Source organism: Saccopteryx bilineata, chromosome 3 (assembly GCF_036850765.1).
Source record: "Saccopteryx bilineata isolate mSacBil1 chromosome 3, mSacBil1_pri_phased_curated, whole genome shotgun sequence".
Lineage (NCBI taxonomy): Eukaryota > Metazoa > Chordata > Mammalia > Chiroptera > Emballonuridae > Saccopteryx > Saccopteryx bilineata.
In genome coordinates, this window is record NC_089492.1 from 35,688,831 (window position 1) to 35,712,973 (window position 24,143).

Here is a 24,143-nt window from a genome sequence, read left to right on the forward strand (position 1 = left end):
CAGATTCTAGATTCTAGATTTTTACCCCGTTCTACCATTGATCTGTTAAGTGGCATTGGCCTAACAGTTGATTTTTATTTTGGTTTATTTAAATTTGAAAAATAATTGGTTCTGTTTAAGAGATTTTTATCTTAAATTGTTATTTCATTATTTCACTAGGACACTACTTTTGAAACTGGAACTGGTATTTTACCATATCCTTATATCTCTAAACAAACAGAATACTGGAATAACGTTCCTGCAGAATATAAGCATTTTAATTTTAACGACCTGGTTAACAACAAACTGGAGTTTGAACATTTCCGTCAGTTTCTTGACGCTCATTCTTCAAGGTAAGAAGCATAATCATTGTAAAATCTGTTTTCTTCTCAAAACATCTTTTCTAAACTACTTATTTTTTTAAAACTGTATAGATAATCTTTTGTTGGGAAGTGCACTTAAAAATAGCAACCTCAAAAATGTCATTTTAAGTGGTTAAATAATATTTGTCGATACTTTTAGTATTGGCTAAATTAAAACAGCAGTATGGTTTATCCTTTCCCTTTTCTGCTGTTTCATTTGAATTTGTCTAGACAGGTACTTCAATTACTGTTTCTGAGAAGTGTCTCATTTTTATTTCACTAATACATAAGTGAAATGTAGTTTTGCACAGAAACTTAGGATCTTATATTTATCTAATATAAACTGAAGTATGGATCTTTTTTTAAAAATAATTTTCTCACAAGTTAGCAGGCATCGGTTAAACTTGGGAGCCACATTTCACATATATAGTTTTCCTTCTTTGTGCTGAGGATTATTCTAAATTAGCTTGTTGCCAAATAGACATACAACGGGTGGAGATGTTCCCACATTTGAAACTGACAGTACTAGCCCATCATTAATGGAAGAACTCTGAGATCCTACCAACAATGGTGATAGATTGTTTTCTGATCCTAGAATTCCTGGTATTTATTTATATATTTAGCCGGCATAAAACACAATATTGTACTTGTTAGTTCCATGACCTAATCACTTGTGCTAACTAGTGAAGACAACTACTCTCTAAGTTCTGTCAAAACAACAGCTTTGCAATTTGAGTTTGCTACAGCAAGAGAGTCTAACCTATTCTGGTGCTCTCCTCTATGAGACAAGCAGTTACAAACACTTAAAACAAACAAACAACTTTGTTTGGTGTCTAGTATTTAGAATTGAGAGAAGTAAATAAGAAAGGATGTTCTCTTTTGTTTTTCATTTTAGCATGGACCTTATGTGTTGGACAGACATTGAGCAGTTCCGAAGAATAACTTACAGAGACCAAAAGCAAAGGGAGGCAAAATCTATATCTATTAAAAACAAATACCTTAATAAAAAATATTTCTTTGGACCTAACAGTCCAGCTTCTCTACGTCAACAGCATCAGGTATCAACATGAAAATATATTTTCTATATTAAAGTATGAAACACAGTAATTTATTTCCTTCTGCCAACAACCTGAGAGTCAATTTTTTCATTTGCTTTTTATAGCTTATGTATTAGACACTTTTTAAAAATTTATTTATTTAGAAAATTAAATTTAACAAGATGACATTGATCAACAAGAGTACATAGATTTTGGGTAAACATCTCCACATCATTTGGACAGTCGATTAGCTTGTATACCCGTCACCCAAAGTCCAGTCATCCTCTGCCACCTTATATTTGTCCCTCTTTATACCCTTCTGCCAACCTTCCTCCCCCTCCCCCACACCCCTCTTTCCTGGTAACCGCTACACTCTTATCTATGTCCATGAGGTTAGACACTTTAGACACAAGTATCTATAAACTAAATGTCTTTAAAATTCACTCAAGTATTACATATTTTAAAATGTGTTATTTTAAAAAGTAACTTAGAGAATAAAAATACATTTTATTCATTCAGTCATCTAATTATTTAGCAAATATGAGTGCCTGTGATATACCACTCTTCTAGATGCTCTGGATAAGTGATGAACAAGGTGGACAAAGTCCTTGCAACAAGCAAGAAAACAGCCATTATCAGCCATTAAGTGTCATCTTTACATCTTTTCTGTTCTTCTATTAACTAATATTACTCCAAACACAATTGATCTTTGTGAAAAAGTCTGTTTGCCATTGTATTGTCCCCAGAAACTATTTTCATTGACCAGGAACATGTTTAATCATTTTGTTGGATCCAAGTCACATGACCTGAATCACAACTTATTAATAACCATGGTAGTATTATTTACAGCAAAAATTTCAATTGAGATTCAGTAGTGAGTTTGATCACATAAAATATGGCTCAATTTTTGTGCTTTAAGAATTGTAGTAACGGCCCTGGCCGGTTGGCTCAGTGGTAGAGTGTCGGCCTGGCGTGCAGAATCCTGGGTTCGATTCCCGGCCAGGCACACAGGAGAAGCGCCCATCTGCTTTTTCACCCCTCCCCCTCTCCTTCCTCTCTGCCTCTCTCTTCCCCTCTACAGCCAAGGCTCCATTGAAGCAAAGTTGGCCCAAGCGCTGAGGATGGCTCTGTGGCCTCTGCCTCAGGCACTAGAATGGCTCTGGTTGCAACAGAGGACGCCCCAGATGGGCAGAGCATCGCCCCCTGGTGGGCATGCCAGGTGGATCCCGGTCGGGCGCATGTGAGAGTCTGTCTGACTGCCTCCCTGTTTTCAACTTCAGAAAAATACAAAAAAAAAAAAAAAAAAAAAAGAATTGTAGTAATACTTGAGAAAATTTTAAAAAATTGTAGTAATTTATTTAGTTCAAAGTTTGCTAGTACTGGCCCTCACTGGTTGGCTCAGCAGTAGAGCGTCTGCCTGGCATGTGAAATTCCCAGGTTTGATTCCCAGCCAGGGAACACAGAAGAAGTGCTCATCTGCTTCTCCACCCTTCCCCTTCTCCTTTCTTTTGATCTCCCTCTTTCCCTGCGGCAGCCAAGGCTCCATTGGAGTAAAGTTGGCCTGGGCGCTGAGGATGGCTGCAGGGCCTCCGCCTCAGGTGCTAGAATGGCTCTGGTTGCAGCGGAGCAATGCCCCAGATGGGCAGAGCATCACCCCCTAGTGGGCAAGCCAGGTGGATTCTGGTCAGGCATATACGGAGTCTTTCTGTCTGTATCCTCCCCCTCCCCCACCCCCCCTTCTGACTTCAGAAAAATACAAAAACAAAAGAAAGAAAAAAAGTTTGCTAGCACTAATTACCACCTAGAGATAAAATCAAATGAAAGCATTAATTTATTTATATTGGTAATTTAAACAAATATATATTCTGACCTGTGGAGGCGCAGTGGATAAAGTGTTTACCTAGAACACTGAGGTTGCCAGTTTGAAACCCTGGGCTTGCCCAGTTAAGGCACATAAGGGAGTTGATACTTCCTGCTCCTCCCCCCTTCTCTCTCTCTTTTCTCTCTCTAAAAGGACTCTCTAAAAAAACCACAAATGTATATTTTGTTGACATACATTCATAAAATACAAATCTCACATTAATGCTAAATTCAGTAAATTTAAAATTTCAGATATATTCAGAGATAGAGCCTAACAAATTAAAAAGCTCGATGTTTGTGGGGAGAAATAAGCAAAAGTCCTTGAGAGTAAGAGGGAGCAGAAGATGTAGAATTAAGCAACCTTGACAAAATGCCTTGCAGTTTTTTCCCTGAGATGTAAATCTGGGATGTGTTAGCAGAGGAGGTCAGTATCTCAATAAGCACAAGCAGGAAATAAACACGTGGAAAGCATTTGTTTTCTACTATTTGGCTTGTGCTACACTGCGTGAGATTTAGTGGTGTCCGTGCTACTGTGTGAACCCTCCATAGCATAACATGCTGAGAATTTAAAATTCAGTGGGAAAAGTTACCCGTTGCTATCACAGGAAATTTCCCAGTGATGCTTCTTTCTCATCTTTGTCTTTACTTTTTATTTGCTTATTTTATACTTAAGGATATTTGCATCACATTATTTATTTTTTCTTTTTTATTGAATTTATTGGGGTGACACTGGTTAATAAAATTATACGAATTTCGGGTGTATAGTTCTATAATACATCATCTGTATATTGTATTGTGTGTTCACCATCCAAAGTCAAGTCTCCTTCCATCACCATTTATTCCTTCTATAGCCTCCTCTACCTCCCCTACTTGGTTGCCCTCTGGTATCATTGTCCTGTTGTCTGTGTCTGTGAGGTTCTTTTCCCTTAACACCTGCACCTTTTTTGCCCAGCCCCACAGCCCCCTTCCCTCTCATGCCCATTCTAATTCCAGTTGTGTGGCCACTTTGCTCTTTTTTTTTATTATTATTTACTCATTTTAGAGAGGAGAGGGAGAGACAGAGAGAGAGAGAGAGGAGAAAGACAGAGAGAGAGAAGGGGGGAGGAGCTGGAAGCATCAACTCCCATATGTGCCTTGACCAGGCAAGCCCAGGGTTTCGAACCGGCGACCTCAGCATTTCCAGGTCGACGCTTAATCCACTGTGCCACCACAGGTCAGGCCACTTTGCTCTTTGATTAACAAAGTAACCTTTTCTCTCTCTCTCTCTCTTTTTAATACAAAACAGTATTATTGTTATTATTATTTGATTAATATTAAAGAATGGCTAAAAGAGCGTCTCTTTTATTTTTATGTAAAACAACTTATTAGTATGATTTGATTAATTTTATAAATCAAAGGAGAGCTAAGAATGTCCAATGAGCAGTCTAAACATTTTGAGTGATGTGTACACAGAAACAGGTAGAAAGCAGAATTATTTATAACAGGAAATAGCCATTAGTAGCTTGTTGAAGCCAATAATTATGCAGACAGAAGATCTGGGCCCAAAGAAATTATGTTTTACAAAAGGTGCTACCCATGCAAGTCAGAGACTATTATTGTCTATGTAACCTGGCCTTTCTCTGTTTCCTGCTGCCTCTATTTTCCTCTTAGAAGTTGCTGAAACAGCCCTACATTGCTACCACCACTAGCATCCGACCATCTCCAACCCAACATTTTGGTATTATATATATTTATAATACCTGAGCCAAGGTTGTCTTTTTACTAAACCTCATTTTCCTCAAACACAAAACAAAATGATTTCTCAAACATGTCAATTTGACTAGAATTACAGCTTCATAGAATATTAGATCTAGAAGAGAACTTAGAAAACTAATACACTAATGCCCTTATTTTACAGTTGAAGATACTGAGGCAGGCCATGGAGGAAGAAATGTCACTGACTGTGGTCATATAGGACAAAGATCCCATTTCTGTGTTCTTTGAAATATAAGCAAAATCATACATCTAAAACAACTATCACATAAGCCACAATTCTCTGTTTGATGATAGAGGAGTTATCTGTCTAGAGCCAGGAGACACTTTACAGAGAATGAAAATTCTGGCACCTTTCAGGGGGTGAATGAACAAATGAATGTCTATTAATGTTTCTTTACCAACACAGAAGTTTGTCATTTCTCTTTCATTTTATTGTCTTAGGTAATGACTTTAAGTGGTGGCTGGGGAAAGCTTCTCCATGAGCAGCTTGATTCATCTGTTCTAATTGAAATCCAGAAGCATGTCCTAAATAAGCTACAAAATGTGTGGCTGCCATTGTTTCTTGCAAGTGAACAGTTTGCAGCACGTCAAAAGATAAAGGTATAAAAGTTAGTACTATAATCTTTGGATAGTGATTGACAGTACCTCTCAAAACATCAAATGTGCATATCTGTTGACCCAGCCATTGCACAGAGTGTGGAATCAGAATTCCTAAGCTTTAGTCTCAATACTGCCATATATTAATTATACAATTTGAAGTTTTATAACCTTAGTTTTCTCATTTAAAAATATATTGTTAATTGCTTCATAAGATTGTTGTAAAGATGAAATGAAATTATATATGTTTAGTTTCTTAGCATGGTGCCTAGAACACAGCAAACACCAAAATATGAAAATTTCCATAGAAAATGAGATTAAAATATAAATTGAGATTTCAACATGTATTGATATCAAAGATTTTATTTGTTGAAACAAGCAGGATATAGAACAATATATGGAAGATAATTTCATTATATATTACTTACATCTATGTATCTGTATATTTATATATTTCTATTTCTGTCTGTCCATCAACCCACCTACCCACCATCCATCCATCCATGTATCTATCTTTATGTTTGTGAAAAGAAATCTAAGAGGCTCTGTCTCATGGGAATGGGTTTGGGGAGTGAGAAGGATTTTTACTTTGTAAAGTGGGGTGTTTTTTATTTTTACATTGGTTTATTCTTATTTTCTAAGAAGCATGTATTTTTTTGATAATTTAAAATGTCATTATCAAACTTAAAAACAGAAAGCCTGATCTTTACAGACACAAGACAAGGACCAGAGAGCACATAATTTTGGACTTTAGTATGCAAAGCATGTGTCATTAGTAATGATGAGGAAGAATCTAAAAAAGAAGTTTATCAAACATTTTGAAACTTACTTATCTGGAAATACCTTTTGTCTTCTGAGTCCCTTAAGTTATATAAAACACAGTACACTGGGAACATAGAATTTATAATATGGAGAATTGCTGACTTGTTTTAAGTAAAAAGTTCCTGGAAATAAGCTTTGGAACAACTCAGATTTCCTCATTCCTTTCTTCAGGCTAACTCCAGTTTTCTATCCAAAGCCAAGTATAAAGATATTTAGCTTTCTAATATTATTTACAAATAATATTATATTAAATTATATTCAAATAATTTAACAACTGGTCCTCTGCCCTAATGACTGTTTTAAGTATAAAAAAACTATATACTAAAAGATAATTTATTATTTTCTGCATTTAATACTTAAATAAGAACAATAAAAGAGGTACACAAAACTAAATTATGTTATAAGAAAGAGTTTTAAAGTATTAATGAAAAAAATATTAAATAATACCTGAGAAGAAAAATACAACTGTTATTTAAGATATTTCCATATTGCTTCTTGATTGACATCCTCACTTGCAATATTTTCACCTATGGACGGAATGAACATTACTATAGGCTCTTAGAATATGCTATTGTGCAGATGAACGTTAAAAAAGAGTAAGGAATGTAAATTTGTGATTTCCACATTGGGCGGCTGCCCAGGCGCCTACCTTAGAGAGAACCCTGATTACAAGTGCCATTTTAACAACCAGGTTGCTGAACTCAACAAAAAAATAGGTATTGGTTCTGCTGAACCAGTAAGAACAGGCTGAATCCCACCATTGTGTCACCTTTTCTCACTATGTTTAGCACAATAATTTGATTGTAATTTACAGCCATGTTCTGACTTAGCATCTTTGAGTGACCAACAATATAAACTGGTTTCAGCAACCTTAAGCCAAAGGAAAAGGAGAAAAGAAAGAATTTATTATAAAATGGTGCTGGAGTGTCTCCCACACTTAAGGGAAGAGTTGTTGCTCAAGCTAGGGACCAGCACAGCTGTGGGAACCCAGCGAGAAGAATTTGCCGGTCATTTCTTGAGGCTGTGGCTATCAGAAAGACTGAGCAGCAGGGACTCCAGTCCCTGGCTCTCCAGGTCAGCTTCTGGGTTTATCTGTGGAAGGCAGGTAGAATCACATAGTACCGATTTGGCAGTAGTGGTTCCCAAGACAGGGAAAATAGTGAGTCGGCAATAACCTCAAGAAATATCTACTGTATTTTCTGCCTGTCTTGAGTAACTTTTGTACTCTTCTAAAATTAGTTGTGGCTAGAAAATAGCACAGAAATCTGGAAGTCCTAATTATCTCTTCAGTTTCCATGTTACCCAAAGTGGCACTATTATCTACAGTTAGCAAAATACAATCAGCTATTATTATCTCTATTTTGCAGATAAGGAAACTGTTTAGAACAGTAAGTAACTTACTCAGGAACCTGAGCAGAACTTCCATTTCTAAGTCTGATCCTTTTTATTCTGAACTGCACTGTCTTGTATCCATGCTGACCCGTATCTCATTATTTATTTTATTTATTTATTTTTTGTTGTTAAAATAATGTTTTAATTTATTCATTTCCATCATTAACCATAAATTCTAATACACAGGATTTCCTTTGGGTACCTCAAGTAAAGGAGAAAACAGGCGTATCCAAACTACGGCCAGTGGGCCGCATGCAGCCCCCTGAGTCCATTTATCATGCCCCCCACCGTACTTCCAGAAGGGGCACCTCTTTCATTGGTGGTCAGTGAGAGGAGCACTGTATGTGGTGGCCCTCCAACTGTCTGAAGGACAGTGAACTGGCCCCCTGTGTAAAAAGTTTGGGGACCCCTGGAAAGGGTGTAGGCTTGCTTTAGAAGGCATAATCCTGAGGTTTTCATTTCATTGTTGACCTACCTCATTTTTAAAAGATATAAAATTAGTATATTATTTCCTCCCTTCCTGTCTGTCTGTCCTTCTCTCTCTCACTGTCTCACCAAAAAAAAAAAAAGAAAGAAAGAAAAAAGAAATTAGTGTATTATTTCAAAACTTTAGACATTCTGAATAATTGGCATAACATAATTGGTTTTGATTTTAGGTACAGATGAAAGACATAGCTGAAGAGCTTTTAGTACAGAAACATGAAAGGAGGCTTGGGATCTGGAAGGCAAGTAATATTTGTTATATTATTCCTCCTGGAAGTTATACTCTGTCAAAGTGGTTTTCTCCTTTTTGTTCAAAAACCCTCATTGTAGACACTGTTTTCTAAGCTACCAACTGACCACCAACAGTGTTCTTAATCTGCTGATGAACTCTAGCAGAAAGTGTGATTCTACCAGAACCTTCTTAAAGAGTTCCTACCCCTGCTCAACCCCAGAAGTGTCTGATTGGACTTTAAATGTGCATTTTTATTTATTTTGCTATGATGCATTTATTGAGACAAGCTTTTTATTTCAGCATATGGTAGTTTATTTATTATTGAAAGTGGATTACACACAAGAATGAGATGTATGCAGCAGAATTAGCAGGTTAAATTATTTCATGTTAAAAATTATATTTTAGCTTAAAAAAATTAAGATAACTATCATTTTGGTGAATATTTAAACCACTATAATATGATACTTTACTGAAATGGCATACTTTGCTTCTTAACAAGCAGATAAACATATTCTTCTTTTTGAGCCTAGAAATTTATAGGTATTTATCTACAGGACTTGGTAAAATATCAAACTAGACCTAGGTGACCCACTCCAAACTAACAAAGATAAAATTTGCTTGACTGGTAAAGAAGTATATATGAATCTATTATAGGGTCCTCTTTTTCTGTATTTTCCTCTTAAAAAGAACAAACCTGTTCTTAGGTTTGTCTTTTGCTATATTCTTATTGAAATTCTAAGTAGAGTGGACTTATATTAGATATTATTGTGCATTATATATTTTGTTTGTTTGTTTAGTAAAATTATAGGTTTTAGTTAAATCACTGTTTTAGTTTCTTAAGAAGCAGGTCTTAAAAACATTATTTGCTGAGTGGGTTTTAAACAAACACCCCAGTCTAAATACATAGTTGTTCCTATTTATAGGGCTATAATTTTAATATGAGCCATATGGTGAGTGTCTTAACTTCTTGTCCAGAGAACACAACATGTACCTCACTAAAACAGTGATAGACATCTACTTGCTTTATCTGGGTTAAAGGCACCACCGTTCATCTACACTGACTGGAGATGCCTTCAATGTTCAGTTTCCCACTCAGTGGTCATCCTGAAGGCCCTTCTTTGTAAAACCTTTGCTTCTCCAGGCAGAATTAGTTACTCCTTCCTTTGTGTTCCCATGGCACTTTTTACATAACTCTCATAAACACTCATTTTGATGATCACATATGGTTTGTTTCAAGAAACTTATTTTATGCATTATCAGTAATGGATATTTATCGTGTGCTTTGTTTGATTGTTACTATAATTCCTAAATTAACCTAAAACGTTGCCTTTGGATTGATGCATGGTTGTAGGCTAAACTCAAATTTGGGAACCTTCAATAAAATTTACTCAGTAAAGACAAATTTATTCAGTAAATTCAATAAAATCTGTTTTGTCATCTGAGAGGCAAAAGAGGAATGAATATATAATCTAAAATAGTCAAAGCAGTAGACATCTTAAAATTGTGAAGATGTAAAATAAGTAACACCTTTAACCATTACTAAAGCACATGGCTCCTCAGGCCTGTTTTATGCAGAGTGAATCCTCAGTCAGAGGAAGTTTATTATGAAAAATAATATATTAATAATTATTTCTTTTTATTATTGATTCTTTAAAATAATTTGTTATTAAAATGCTGTGATATCTCACTAAAAACATGATCTTTCTAGGATTGAATTGTAGTGAAGCTCTACCATCAATTTCCTATTTAAATTAATAGAATTAATTGCCAATTTTTTTCTAAAAATTTGAAAAAAATCATAAATGTCCAACTGCTTTTACTTTTTAAAAGGCAAGAAAATTATATATTAATATATAACATAATATATGACACCATAAAATAAATAATATAACAGTGTATAATCATAACATTATGATTACATTGTTCTGTTTAAGCACAGAAATGATACTATGCACTAAAATGTAGTTTTCACCATAGTCTCAAACTATGTAATAAAAATGTAGTAATGGTTAACATTCTTAAACAGTATAGTCATATGTTCTAAACCATCCAATCATGTCTTTTTCTCTCTCCCTCTTAACAAAATACCATAAAAACATAAAGAAGACAAAGAGTAAGAACAGAGGGGAAAATTCCCAAATTCTATTGTATCCAGGCCATAAATTTCAACAGCAAAAAATAAAGGAGATAGAAGTTGATTTTTAGTCTAATAAATGACTGTGTTTACTTTTTAGAACACAGCTAATTTCTGTACTCTCTGCTTTGGACAGCCTGTGGAGAGTAAGTGGATATCTTCATCTTGTGAAATCATTGCTTTTCGTAAAGCATTATTGAATCCAGTTACTGCAAGACAATTTCAACGGTTTGTGGCTCTAAAAGGAGATTTATTGGAAAATGGGGTGCTCTTTTGGCAAGAAGTACAAAAATATAAGGTATTTTATTGGGAGTGGGAGAAAGCCACCTCTTTTTGAGGAGGAAATGTATTAACATATCAGATTCTTAACTGTAACTTTCTCTAGATGTCCCCAGATTGACACCTTAATACCAATGTGAAATATTGAAATGTTTATTTTTCAATTTTAGATACACTATTATTATACAAGGAAGAATGAGCCCTAAGCGATTGTATAGGGTTTTAAGGGAAGTCCCACATATTAATATCAAATGAGAATCTTCCTGAAAAGTTTTAACTATATTTTTGAATATCACTTATCTATAAGTATACTATATACATTTTCCATAATCAGTATTTTTACCAAGACCTCCTTACAAGAATTCTCAACCGTATTTACAGCAATAGTAATCTAAGATAGTGGAATATAGATAAATAAAACAACAGAGATGAGAGAGGCCATTCTATTAGAAAGAATGGCCAAATTCTGAACAAAATAAATCAGTAAAAGAATAATGGTTAGGTTCAAAAGCAGTTTGTTTTCAGGTTTAAGTGTCTAATGAGACTTGACCTGTGGTGGCACAATGGATAAAGCGTCAACCTGAAACATTGAGATCGCTGGTTCCAAATCCTGGGCTTGTCTGGTCAAGGCACATATGAGAGTTGGTGCTTCCTGCTCCTCTCCTACCCTTTCTCTTTCTCTCTCTCTCCCCCCTCCCTCCTTTACTTCCTCCCTTCCCCCTCTCTAAAATGAATAATAATAATAATAATAATAATAATAATAATAAATGTCTAATGAAATCATTAGACTCTTTGCATTGAAGAGGAAGAAAATACTTTCTAGGTTATATAATCCAGACTTGAATACAAGATTGTTGTCTAGAAATGCTAAGAGTAGGCATTCAGCCTCTATTAGACACTCTCCGGGCTAGCAGGCTAGCAGGCTCATTTCCTTGCAAACAGCATACTTTATTCCATTATAAAAGTAGGGAATAAAAATAAAACTGGAATTTAAGACAATAATGCTTTCAATTGACCTATAATGTAAGAAGGTTTATGCAATCTGAATATTCTGCAACATGTGTGTATTATATATATATATATATATACTATATAGTTAGTAGTTGCTCAATAAAATTTATTCTACACTTTCTTTAACATACTATGAAATTGTTTCTACCCTTTCCAGTTATCAACAGTTTTTGTACTATTCACAACTTGAAAAAAATATTTTTAGAAAAATTTTTTCAAAATCTGTCACAAGATAAGTAATATTGTCCTGTCTGGATGGCTTGGTTGGTTGGAGCATCATCTCAAAGTACAGAGATTGCTGGTTTGATCCCCAATCAGGGCACATACAGGAACAGGTCGATGTTCCCTTCTTCTCTCCCTCCCTCTCTTCCTCTCTGACTGAAATGAATAAGTAAAAATTTTAGCCTGACCAGGTGGTGGCGCAGTAGATAGAGTGTCGGACTGGGATGTAGAGGACCCAGGTTCCAAACCCCAGGCTTGAGTGCAGGCTCAACTGGTTTGAGCAAGGCTCATCAGCTTGAGCCTGAGGTTGCTGGCTTGAGCAATGGGTCACGTGGTCTGCTGTAGGCCCCTGGTCAAGTCACATATGAGAAAGCAATCAATAAGAAACTAAGGTACCGCAGCGAAGAATTGATGCTTCTCATCTCTCTCCCTTCCTGTCTGTCCCTATCTGCCCTCTCTCCATGTTTCTCTGTCTCTATCACACACACAAAAAAAATTTTAAATCACATCTTAAAAAAAAAGTAATATTAAAATTTTTTTTTGAGAATTAGAAAGTAGATAGAGTCTCTTTTCTAGAACAGGCAATTATTATGAATGGGTAGAAGTATCTTCAAGCTAATATGAATATGAGTAATCCCAACCCTGCTAAGACAAGGTAAGTATTTTACTTTATTTTATTTTATTTTATTTTATTTTTTTTATTTATTTATTTTTTTATTAATGGTAATGGGATGACATTAATAAATCAGGGTACATATATTCAAAGAAAACATGTCTAGGTTATTTTGTCATCAAATTATGTTGCAAACCCCTCGCCCCAAGTCAGACTGTCCTCCGTCACCCTCCATCTAGTTCTCTGTGCCCCTCCCCCTCCCCCTAACTCTCTCCCTCCCTCCCTCCCATGTCCTCCCTCCCCCCCCCCACCCTTGGTAACCACCACACTCTTGTCCATGTCTCTTAGTCTCATTTTTATGTTCCACCAATGTATGGAATCATGTAGTTCTTGTTTTTTTCTGATTTGCTTATTTCACTCCTTATAATGTTATCAAGATCCCACCATTTTGCTGTAAATGATCTGATGTCATCATTTCTTATGGCTGAGTAGTATTCCATAGTGTATATGTGCCACATCTTCTTTATCCAGTCTTCTATTGAAGGGCTTTTTGGTTGTTTCCATGTCTTGGCCACTGTGAACAGTGCTGCAATGAACATGGGGCTACATGTGTCTTCACGTATCAATGTTTCTGAGGTTTTGGGGTATATACCCAGTAGAGGGATTGCTGGGTCATAAGGTAGTTCTATTTGCAGTTTTTTGAGGAACCACCATACTTTCCTCCATAATGGTTGTACTACTTTACAGTCCCACCAACAGTGAATGAGGGTTCCTTTTTCTCCACAGCCTCTCCAACATTTGCTATTACCCGTCTTGTTGATAATAGCTAATCTAACAGGAGTGAGGTGGTATCTCATTGTAGTTTTGATTTGCATTTCTCTAATAACTAATGAAGCTGAGCATCTTTTCATATATCTGTTGGCCATTTGTATCTCTTCCTGGGAGAAGTGTCTGTTCATGTCCTCTTCCCATTTTTTTATTGGATTGTTTGTTTGTTTGTTGTTGAGTTTTATGAGTTCTTTGTAAATTTTGGATATTAGGCCCTTATCTGAGCTGTCGTTTGAAAATATCAGTTCCCATATAGTTGGCTGTCTGTTTATTTTGATATCAGTTTCTCTTGCTGAGCAAAAACTTTTAATTCTGATGTAGTCCCATTCATTTATCTTTGCCTTCACTTCTCTTGCCATTGGAGTCAAGTTCATAAAATGTTCTTTAAAACCCAGGTCCATGATTTTAGTACCTATGTCTTCTTCTATGTACTTTATTGTTTCAGGTCTTATATTTAGGTCTTTGATCCATTTTGAATTAATTTTAGTACACGGGGACAGGCTGTAGTCGAGTTTCATTCTTTTGCATGTGGCTTTCCAGTTTTCCCAACACCATTTGTTGAAGAGGCTTTCTTTTCTCCATTGTGTGTTGTTGGCCCCTTTATCAAAGATTATTTGACCATATATATGTGGTTTTATTTCTGGGCTTTCTATTCTGTTCCATTGGTCTGAGTGTCTATTTTTCTGCCAATACCATGCTGTTTTGATTATCGTGGCCCTATAATATAGTTTAAAGTCAGGTATTGTAATGCCCCCAGCTTCATTCTTTTTCCTTAGGATTGTTTTGGCTATTCGGGGTTTTTTATAGTTCCATATAAATCTGATGATTTTTTGTTCCATTTCTTTAAAAAATCTCATAGGGATTTTGATGGGAATTGCATTAAATTTGTATATTGCTTTGGGTAATATGGCCATTTTGATTATATTTATTCTTCCTATCCAAGAACAAGGAATATTTTTCCATCTCATTGTATCTTTTTCGATTTCCCTTAACAATGCTTTGTAATTTTCATTATATAGGTCCTTTACGTTCTTTGTTATGTTTATTCCTAGGTATTTTATTTTTTTTGTTGCAATCGTGAAGGGGATTATATTTTTGAGTTCGTTTTCTAATATTTCATTGTTGGCATATAGAAAGGCTATGGACTTTTGTATGTTAATTTTGTATCCTGCGAACTTACTGTATTGGCTTATTGTTTCTAGTAGTCTTTTTGTGGATTCTTTGGGGTTTTTGATGTATAGGATCATATCATCTGCAAAAAGTGATACCTTTACTTTTTCTTTTCCGATATGGATGCTTTTTATTTCTTTGTCTTGTCTGATTGCTCTGGCTAGAACCTCTAGTACCACATTAAATAAGAGTGGAGAGAGTGGACAACCCTGTCTTGTTCCTGATTTAAGGGGGAAAGCCTTCAGTTTAGTGCCATTTAATATGATGTTGGCTGATGGTTTATCATATATGGCCTTTATCATGTTGAGATATTTTCCTTCTATACCCATTTTGTTGAGAGTCTTAAACATAAAATTGTGTTGTATTTTATCAAAAGCCTTTTCTGCATCTATTGATAAGATCATGTGGTTTTTGTCCTTTGTTTTGTTGATATGGTGTGTTACGTTAACTATTTTATGTATGTTGAACCATCCTTGAGATTCTGGGATGAATCCCACTTGATCATGATGTATTATTTTTTTAATATGTTGTTGTATTCGATTTGCTAGTATTTTGTTTAGTATTTTAGCATCTGTATTCATTAGAGATATTGGTCTGTAGTTTTCTTTTTTTGTGCCATCCTTGCCTGGTATTGGTATGAGGGTTATGTTGGCCTCATAAAATGTGTTTGGAAGTATTGCTTCTTCTTCAATTTTTTGGAAGACTTTGAGTAGAATAGGAACCAAGTCTTCTTTGAATGTTTGATCGAATTCACTAGTATAACCGTCTGGGCCTGGACTTTTATTTTTGGGGAGATTTTAAATAGTTTTTTCTATTTCCTCCCTGCTGATTGGTCTGTTTAGGCTTTCTGCTTCTTCATGACTCAGTCTAGGAAGGTTGTATTGTTCTAGGAATTTATCCATTTCTTCTAGATTGTTGTATTTGGTGGCATATAATTTTTCATAGTATTCTACAATAATTCTTTGTATTTCTATGATGTCTGTGGTGATCTCTCCTCTTTCATTTTGGATTTTATTTATTTGAGTCCTGTGTCTTTTTTCCTTGGTGAGTCTTGCCAAGGGTTTGTCAATTTTGTTGATCTTTTCAAAGAACCAGCTCCTTGTTTTATTGATTTTTTCTATAGTTTTTCTGTTCTCTATTTCATTTATTTCTGCTCTGATTTTTATTATCTCCTTTCTTCGGCTGGTTTTGGGTTGTCTTTTTTCTTCTTTTTCTAGTTCCTTAAGGTGTGAAGTTAAGTGGTTTACTTCGGCTCTCTCTTGTTTGTTCATATAGGCCTGAAGTGATATGAACTTTCCTTTTATTACTGCTTTTGCTGCATCCCAGAGATTCTGATATGTCGTATTTTCATTTTCATTTGTCTGTATATATCTTTTGATTTCTGCGCTTATTTCTTCTTTGACCCATTCATTTTTTAAAAGTATGTTGTTTAGTTTCCACAATTTTGTGGGTTTTTCCCCCTCTTTTTTGCAGTTGAATTCTAGTTTCAAGGCTTTATGATCAGAAAATATGCTTGATACAATTTCAATTTTTCTAAATTTGCTGATATTGTCTTTGTGGCCCAACATATGGTCAATTCTTGAGAATGTTCCATGTACACTAGAGAAAAATGTATACTCTGTCGCTTTGGGATGAAGTGTCCTGTAGATGTCTATCATATCCAGGTGTTCTAGTATTTCGTTTAAGGCCACTATATCTTTATTGATTCTCTGTTTGGATGACCGATCTAGAGCCGTCAGCGGTGTATTGAGGTCTCCAAGTATGATTGTATTTTTGTTAGTTTTTGTTTTAAGGTCAATAAGTAGCTGTCTTATATATTTTGGTGCTCCTTGGTTTGGTGCATATATATTAAGGATTGTTATGTCTTCTTGATTCAACTTCCCCTTAATCATTATGAAATGACCATTTTTGTCTCTGAGTACTTTTTCTGTCTTGTAGTCAGCATTATTAGATATGAGTATTGCTAAGCCTGCTTTTTTTTGGGTGTTATTTGCTTGGAGTATTGTTTTCCAGCCTTTCACTTTGAATTTGTTTTTATCCTTGTTGCTTAGATGTGTTTCTTGTAGGCAGCATATAGTTGGATTTTCTTTTTTAATCCATTCTGCTACTCTGTGTCTTTTTATTGGTAAGTTTAATCCATTTACATTTAGTGTAATTATTGACACTTGTGGGTTCCCTACTGCCATTTTATAAATTGCTTTCTGTTAGTTTTGTATCTAGTTTGATTCTTCTCTTTTGTTTTTCTATCATTTGTTTTTGTTTGTTTGTGTTCCATACTTCTTTCCTCTGTTGCTACCTTTTTTAAGTCAAGTGTTTTTGTGGTGGTTTTTTCAAGGGTGGTTACCATTAAGTAATGAAAAGGGTACCTACCATATTCATTGTAGTACCCTATCTTATAAGTATTTCTGCACTTCATCATCCTTTGCTACTGTTAATCTCCATCCTCTCCCCCCTTTTATCCTTTGTTGTCACAGTTTAAGTTTGGTTTTATTGTGTTCTTGGTGGAGCTGTTACTTGTGGTGTTGTTTTCTTTTGTTCTTTGAATCTGGTTGGAAAACCCCCCTTAGTATTTCCTGGAGTGGGGGCTTTCTGTTGATAAATTCTCTCATCTTTTCTGTATTTGTGAATGTTTTTATATCTCCTTCATACTTGAAGGATAGCTTTGATGGGTATAGTATTCTTGGCTGAAAGTTCCTCTCTTTCAGGGCTTTAAATATTGGGGTCCACTCTCTTCTAGCTTGTAGAGTTTCTGCTGAGAAATCTGATGATAATCTAATAGGCCTTCCTTTATATGTTGTACTCTTCTTTTCCCTGGCTGCCTTGAGAATTTTTTCTTTGTCATTGGTTTGTGTCATCTTTATTATGATGTGCCTTGGAGTGGCTTTGTTGGGGTTAAGAAAACTTGGTGTTCTGTTTGCTTCTTGAATTTGAGGCTTTAGTTCCTTCCACAGGCTTGGGAAGTTCTCGTCTATTATTTGTTTGAGTATATTCTCCATTCCATTTTCTTTCTCTTCTCCCTCTGATATACCTATTATTCTTATGTTATTCTTTCTGATGGAGTCAGACAATTCCTGTAGGGCTTTCTCATTTTTTATTATTTTTGAGTCTCTTTCTTCTTCTCTCTGTTGTGCCTCAAGTTGTTTGTCTTCTATTTCACTAATCCTATCTTCAATCTGGGCTGTTCTGTTAGCTAAGCTTGTTACCTCGTTTTTCAGCTCGTGAATTGAGTTTTTCATTTCTGTTTGATTTGTTTTTATAGTTTCAATTTCCTTGGTAATATATTCTTTGTGTTCATTGAGTTGTTTTCTGATCTCCCTATATTGCCTTTCTGTGTTTTCTTGTATATCTCTGAGTATTTTTAAGATTTCTATTTTAAATTCTCTGTCATTTAGCTCCAAGGCTTCCAATATGTTAAGTCTTTTCTCCATAGATTTTTCCACATCTATTTGTGTTACCTCTCTTTCTTTTGTATCCATAATATTCGATTTCCTCTTTCTTATCGGCATCTGAGGGTGGTCTTATTGATAGCACTAATTAGAATTAATAAAGAGTAAAAAGAAAAAAAAAAGGGTAAAACACCCCACAAAAAAAAACAGTAATAATTTATTATTTCCCCCTTTTTTTCTCTCTTCTCTTTCCCTCCTCTCCCCTCCTCAGGGAAATATTGTGCCTATAATGGAGGGCCTGATTTGGGGTGAAGAGTTCAAGGGGCAAAAAAAAGGGAGTAGGGACCTACTAAATGCAAAAAAAAAAAAAAAATAGGAAGAAAATCTTAGACAAGCATAAGATGATTTGCTTGTAAGTGATGGTCAACTAAGAGATATAATGAGAGGGATAAGAGGGAATCAGAAAAAAGGACCAAAAAAGAATAATAAAGAAGAAAAAATAAAAATAATAAGTAAAAATCTGTTGTATTAAGTGGAGCGAATACTAAATACAATGGAGACCTTGGGTTGGGAGGACCCAAAATGCCACAAAAATAAACAAACAAGAGAAAAAAAAACAAAAACAAAAGCAAAAAAGCGAAATAAAGCCAAAAAAAAGCCTTGAGTCCCAAATTAACTAATTTGTTCGTGATTGAGGATTATATGGGAGGAAAGTAAAATGAGAAAAGAAAAAACGAATAGAAAGGAAAAAATAAGAAAAAGAGAAAAACGAAGGAAGAAATACAATAGGAGGAGAAAAAAACAAAATAAAGCAAGACAAAAAAAAAAACAAAAGAGGAGAGAGTGAGAGTTAAGTGTTTTGAAGTATAACCTTAAAGGAGGGTGAGGATGAAGAAGAAAAATAAAATGCAACACTCATGGGTAGTGTAGTTCAAGAAAGGGGAAGCATAAGATGGGCAGAGAATAGAAGGACCGAGGTGGAGGAAATAAAGGCAAAAAGATAGAAGAAACAAACAACAACAACAACAAAAAAAAATTAGTGGATCAAGTTGTAAAGTCTGTGGGTTTTTCTTGATTTTGAGAGGTTAACTTCTTCCTTTTTCTTTTCTCTCCCTCTTCCTAGTCGGTGACTCTGTACCCCAGGCTCTGCCCCTGTGTCACACTTAGGTAGGGATTTGCAGTTGATGGGATTCTATGGCAATGTCATATAATTGGCTTTAGTCTTGCTGGAAGTAAAGGCTTGTTGGCATTTGCAGGGTCCAACGATGAGAGAGTTTGCTTTCCTGGATTCTCTCTCCTAGTCCCCCCTTTCTGAATTAGCAGCCTGGTGATCCAGCTATAAGGCTGCAACTGCTTCTGCCTGGGGAGTAAGAGGCTCAAAGAGCTGGGAAATCCCCACTCTATCCCCACTCAGTGCAAGGCTTTGGGAAAGGCTCTGAGAGTCAGGGCCTCCAGTGTAATCAGGCGGGGGTGGGAGTCAATTGTTGTCAAGGTGACTGTTCAGTGCCTATCATTTTGTTGGAACTCTCAACCCAGGCTTTCCACACTTTGTAGCCTGTTTTTGCAGGGAAGAAGAGGCACTAGTCTCTGCTTACGACTAGTGTAGTATAGACCTTATTATCTGCCAAGTCCTTCTTGTTAGCGTTTATCCCTGAATATGGAGGCTCTATCAATCAGAAGTTGCCCCCGCCCCTTTAGCGAGAGGCACTAAAAAATATCACGCCTCTTGTCTTAGATCGCTGAACTGAGAGAGATCTTATCAATTAGAACCGAGGGTGTGCAGATTTTATGGGTTAAGCTAATTTCAGTGATTGGGTCGCAGCTGTGCTTCCGAAGGTATTTTAGGCTGCCTGCGCGCGCCCCTCCCCCAACGCTTGATTGTTAGCTTGAATGGCTGGGTGAGGTGCCCCGCCCACGGAGAGAATCTCCCAAGCCTCTCCCGCTCGCCCCGCCGCTGGTGGCTGGCGGCACCAGGCGCAGGATAATGGAGCCCCCTGGGTGTGCGGGCCAGCAGGGCGCCCTGGGCGCCTGGAATGCCCAAGGCACGCGCGCGAATGGGGCGCTCCGGGCACCGGTGGCCGGCGACCCCCACTCGCAGTGTGCGGGCCACTGGGAACGTCAGCGGTGCTCAAGCGGACCGGGCGCGCTCGGCTGCTGGCGGCGGCTCGCGGCGGCGGCTCGTGGCGGCCACTCGCAGTGGCGGTTCGCGGCGGCCGCTCGCGGGGGCTCGCGGCAGCTCGCGGTGGCGGCTCGCGTCGGCCGCTCGCAGCAGCTCGCGGCTCCCAAGTATATGGGCTGACTCACCGCAGGCGCACTCCCTCGCGGCTTGAATGAGCGTCGCTGCGGTAGCTTCCTCCACACCCTCGTCTCTCAGATTCAAGTGATAATAGTCCTTTTGCTTTCAGTTTGTGTGGAACTCCGGAATGCTCCGAGGATAAATTTTTCTGTTTCTAGTTGATAAATTTGTTGTGATTTAGGGGAGAGCTGTCGGATGCGCTTCTCACGGCGCTATTTCCGTGACGTCACTAGGTAAGTATTTTAAAAGCCATAGACTCATACACAGTCAACCCTTAGTTTTGTGACTGTTCCTTCTTCAAGGCTGTCCTTGGTCTTCATTTAGCTATCTTTTCTGCATCATAGAATGGATAGTAACTATTAAAAGTCATGCTATAGGAGTGAATTTGTTCATTCAATAATCATTCATTTAGTGTCTAATGTACCAGCCACGAGGCTAGATTGTAGGAATAAAAGGTGAATACAACACATTGCCCTCCCTCAGGGAGGGAGACATTCATGAAAATAAATAGTATTGATTATGACCCATATTCTAATGAGGAGTTTCTACAGGGGAGGAATAGTGCAGGGAAGGTGGTAAGTCAGGGAAGTGTCTGCAGAAGGGATGATACTTGAATCGAGTCTTGAGGGAGTTTGTCAGGTGGAAAACCTTCCACTTAGTATAGTCTTACTGAGCTCACTGTTATATGGTTTACCCTTATTAAGTGTTCACTATCTATTTTCTTAATGCTTTTCATGTAAAACCTAATTTATTCTTCATTAGAATACTATGATACCAAAGCTGTTATTCTTGCCGTTCTACAGATGAAGATGCTGAGGCACAGAAAAGTCGAGAAACTCCTAATATCATACAGCTAATTAATTGGTTATTAATAGAACTGAAATTTGAACCAAGGCATTCTGTTGCTAAGAGTCATGCCCTTAACCACTAATGTATGCTCCTTCCCAGTAATGATTGTAGTAATATGCAAAGAGATGGCTACCGTGATTTTAATCAAATTGTTCTAAATTGTGAAAAATTGAAAAGAACCTAGAAATTCAACAGCAAGACACTGGATTCTTAATTATGATACATCTCTACAATAGAATGCTCTGCAACCATTAAACATTATGCTGTAGGAAAATAATGAATGATGGGAAAGATATTCATCTTATTGATTTTGTAAAACCTAGCTACTAAAAAACAGTACTATTTAATATAAAATGGTGTGCGTGTCTCCATAGTGAAAAGACTGGAAGTGTATACTTACCAATAAATTCTTACTGAGCTCCTACCAAGGGCCAGGCTAGATCCTGAGGCTTTAGCTGTGACCAAAACAGTCTTTGTTCTTAGAGCTTACAGTGTCATGGGAGGGACAGACAAGTGATAGACAAGGCAGTTACACCAGTGTGCCTCGTGCAATGGTGGAAACACAGGTGGACATCTATCCTGGGCTGAGTGAGTCACAGAAAGCTTACTAGGGAAAGTATGCTTACACTGGGACTTTAATGACAGGTAAAAGTTAACTTATATAATATATAGCAGGACAGAACAAGGAAGAAACAAAAATCATTTTTGATTCTAAATTCTTTTCATTTACTTTCACAATTAAAATTTTATAACTTCACAAGTTGTTTTTATTTCATAAGCCTTATATTTCATAGTTATAATTATAAACAAGGTCCACCAAATAATTATAATGATAATCTCACTAGTAATGACAAATAATAATATTTTTGGTAACATGACAAATGTGTATAAATAAGCATTTTTGAGAGGATACTAAATTGAGTAAAAAAGGCTACCTGTTGTCTCAATGTAACATATTAAGCTTTTTTTACATATAAATATGCCAAACTGTGTATAAAGTTTTATATGACAAGCACTAGAATTTTATATTTTTATTTTATTATTATTATTGTTTTAGAATTTTCTTTAATAATGTCCATAAGGCATATTATTACAATGCCTATAATACAGTGAGTACTTAATAAATGTTGGCTCATTTCTGCCCCAGAATTATACGTTTCCAAATTTGTATGCTTTCTAGTGATTTAGAGAACAATGTCTTTGACAGAAAAACACCATAAGTCAAACTAAGTTACCTCTTTATTTTTTAAAAAATAATATCCCTATATCTGTGATATAAAAATGGGTCTTTTAATGTATGATCACTATTTTTAAGTTCTTTAGCAATAAAGAGGATAATGTAATAGGTTAATTGAAAAAAATGTGGATGCATACTGACATACCTGTCACCACCAGCATGTAGCTTATGTAGACAGCCTTTTTGAGCCTACATCCCCTTGGTGTAGAAGTAGTTATGGTTGGGGACGCTTTTGTAACCACCTGTAAGTTGAGTTAGGTGCCTATTCTCAGTGTTCTTCTAGAACACTGTGTATACCTTTACCATAGCACTTATTAGCTGTCTCAAAATAGAGCAACATATTTTCATGTTTCTCTTTTGGTAGAAATTGAGCCTTTTGCAGGAAAAGTATTGTATCTTGGGACTCAGCTCAGTGTCTGGCATGTAGCAGGCACTCGATATGAATTAACAAATAAGCCAAAGTAGACACTAGATCTGTTCCTTTATATAAGAGAAGGAGCAATGAGGATCAAATGAGACCTGTATTTATATAAGGTATATTCATCAAAGACTGTTCCTCAAACCGATGAGAAATAAAAGGTATGATTTTTTTTTAAGATAGCCTTGGCACACCCCAGTGCCCTCTTGACCTGAAGTGAAAATGTTTATATTAGCTGAAAGACTTACTGGCACAATTCTATAAAGTATTCCAGTACTACATTAGTCGTATATGTTCTGTCTTTCCTCCTTGTCCAGGACTTGTGCCATTCTCATTGTGATGAGTCCATCATCCACAAGAAGATCATAACTATTATCAACTGCTTTATCAACTCCAGCATTCCACCAGCTTTGCAAATTGACATTCCATTGGAGCAAGCCCAGAAAATTATTGAGCACAGGAAGGAGTTAGGACCATATGTATTCAGAGAGGCGCAGGTGAGAGATTGGGGCATGAGGCTAAGCATATTTTTAATAGACTGACAATCTAGAGATTCTTTTAAAGCTTTTGCATTATTCATGCTTGGCAAGATTCCAAACCTCCTAGTACTAGGGTTTATTCTATTTAATTTAAGAAATCTTTGCATATGCCACAGAACATAAGAAACTAGTAATTGACTGTTTTGTTGTTAATAATATACAACAGATACAATGATTAAATACTACACTTTGAGTTTGCATGGTTATCATTTTTTGTTTCTAATGTATAAAACAAGCTAATTCCTCCTTCCTTCCCCACCATTCATATGTCCTTTTAAAATATCTGCTACCAGAAGAATGTGTGGAATACGTGTCCCAACACTTGTGTATTTTTAAAGATTGGAATATTCACATAGCTCATAAAACAAGTGAGAGGAGATTTAAGTACCCGACCAACATAAAGTACACAAGCTCATGAAAGGAAAGCTATGCCTGTTAACCTGCTCACGTTACTTCTTTTTAAGATAAATAATAGAAAACAGTGATTTGGTGAACATAATTTATTTGCATTTTGAAAAGCCTTTTACTGATGTTGTTCCTGAAAAATGATTAAGAAAAATAAATTATAATAGAGGTAATAGGGAAGGCCATGTCATGACTTAAGTGATATGAAACAGAGATTTAGGGTATGATTGCCCTGGA

At 36.3% G+C, this 24,143-nt stretch overlaps 1 protein-coding gene across 7 annotated transcripts in view; it reads left to right on the forward strand.

Annotated features, from left to right (window-relative positions):
* The window catches only part of RGS22 (regulator of G protein signaling 22), a 218,212-nt gene that overhangs the window by 166,175 nt on the left and 27,894 nt on the right, over window positions 1–24,143 (forward strand). For 6 of the 7 annotated variants that reach the window (XM_066265963.1, XM_066265965.1, XM_066265964.1 and 3 more), the window contains 6 exons: window positions 160–332; window positions 1,237–1,399; window positions 5,435–5,593; window positions 8,461–8,529; window positions 10,790–10,951; window positions 23,280–23,459. In XM_066265963.1, coding sequence (XP_066122060.1) covers window positions 160–332; window positions 1,237–1,399; window positions 5,435–5,593; window positions 8,461–8,529; window positions 10,790–10,951; window positions 23,280–23,459 — 906 coding nt within the window. The remainder of the gene's footprint in view (window positions 1–159; window positions 333–1,236; window positions 1,400–5,434; window positions 5,594–8,460; window positions 8,530–10,789; window positions 10,952–23,279; window positions 23,460–24,143) is intronic. The other variant, XM_066265966.1, reaches the window with a different exon arrangement.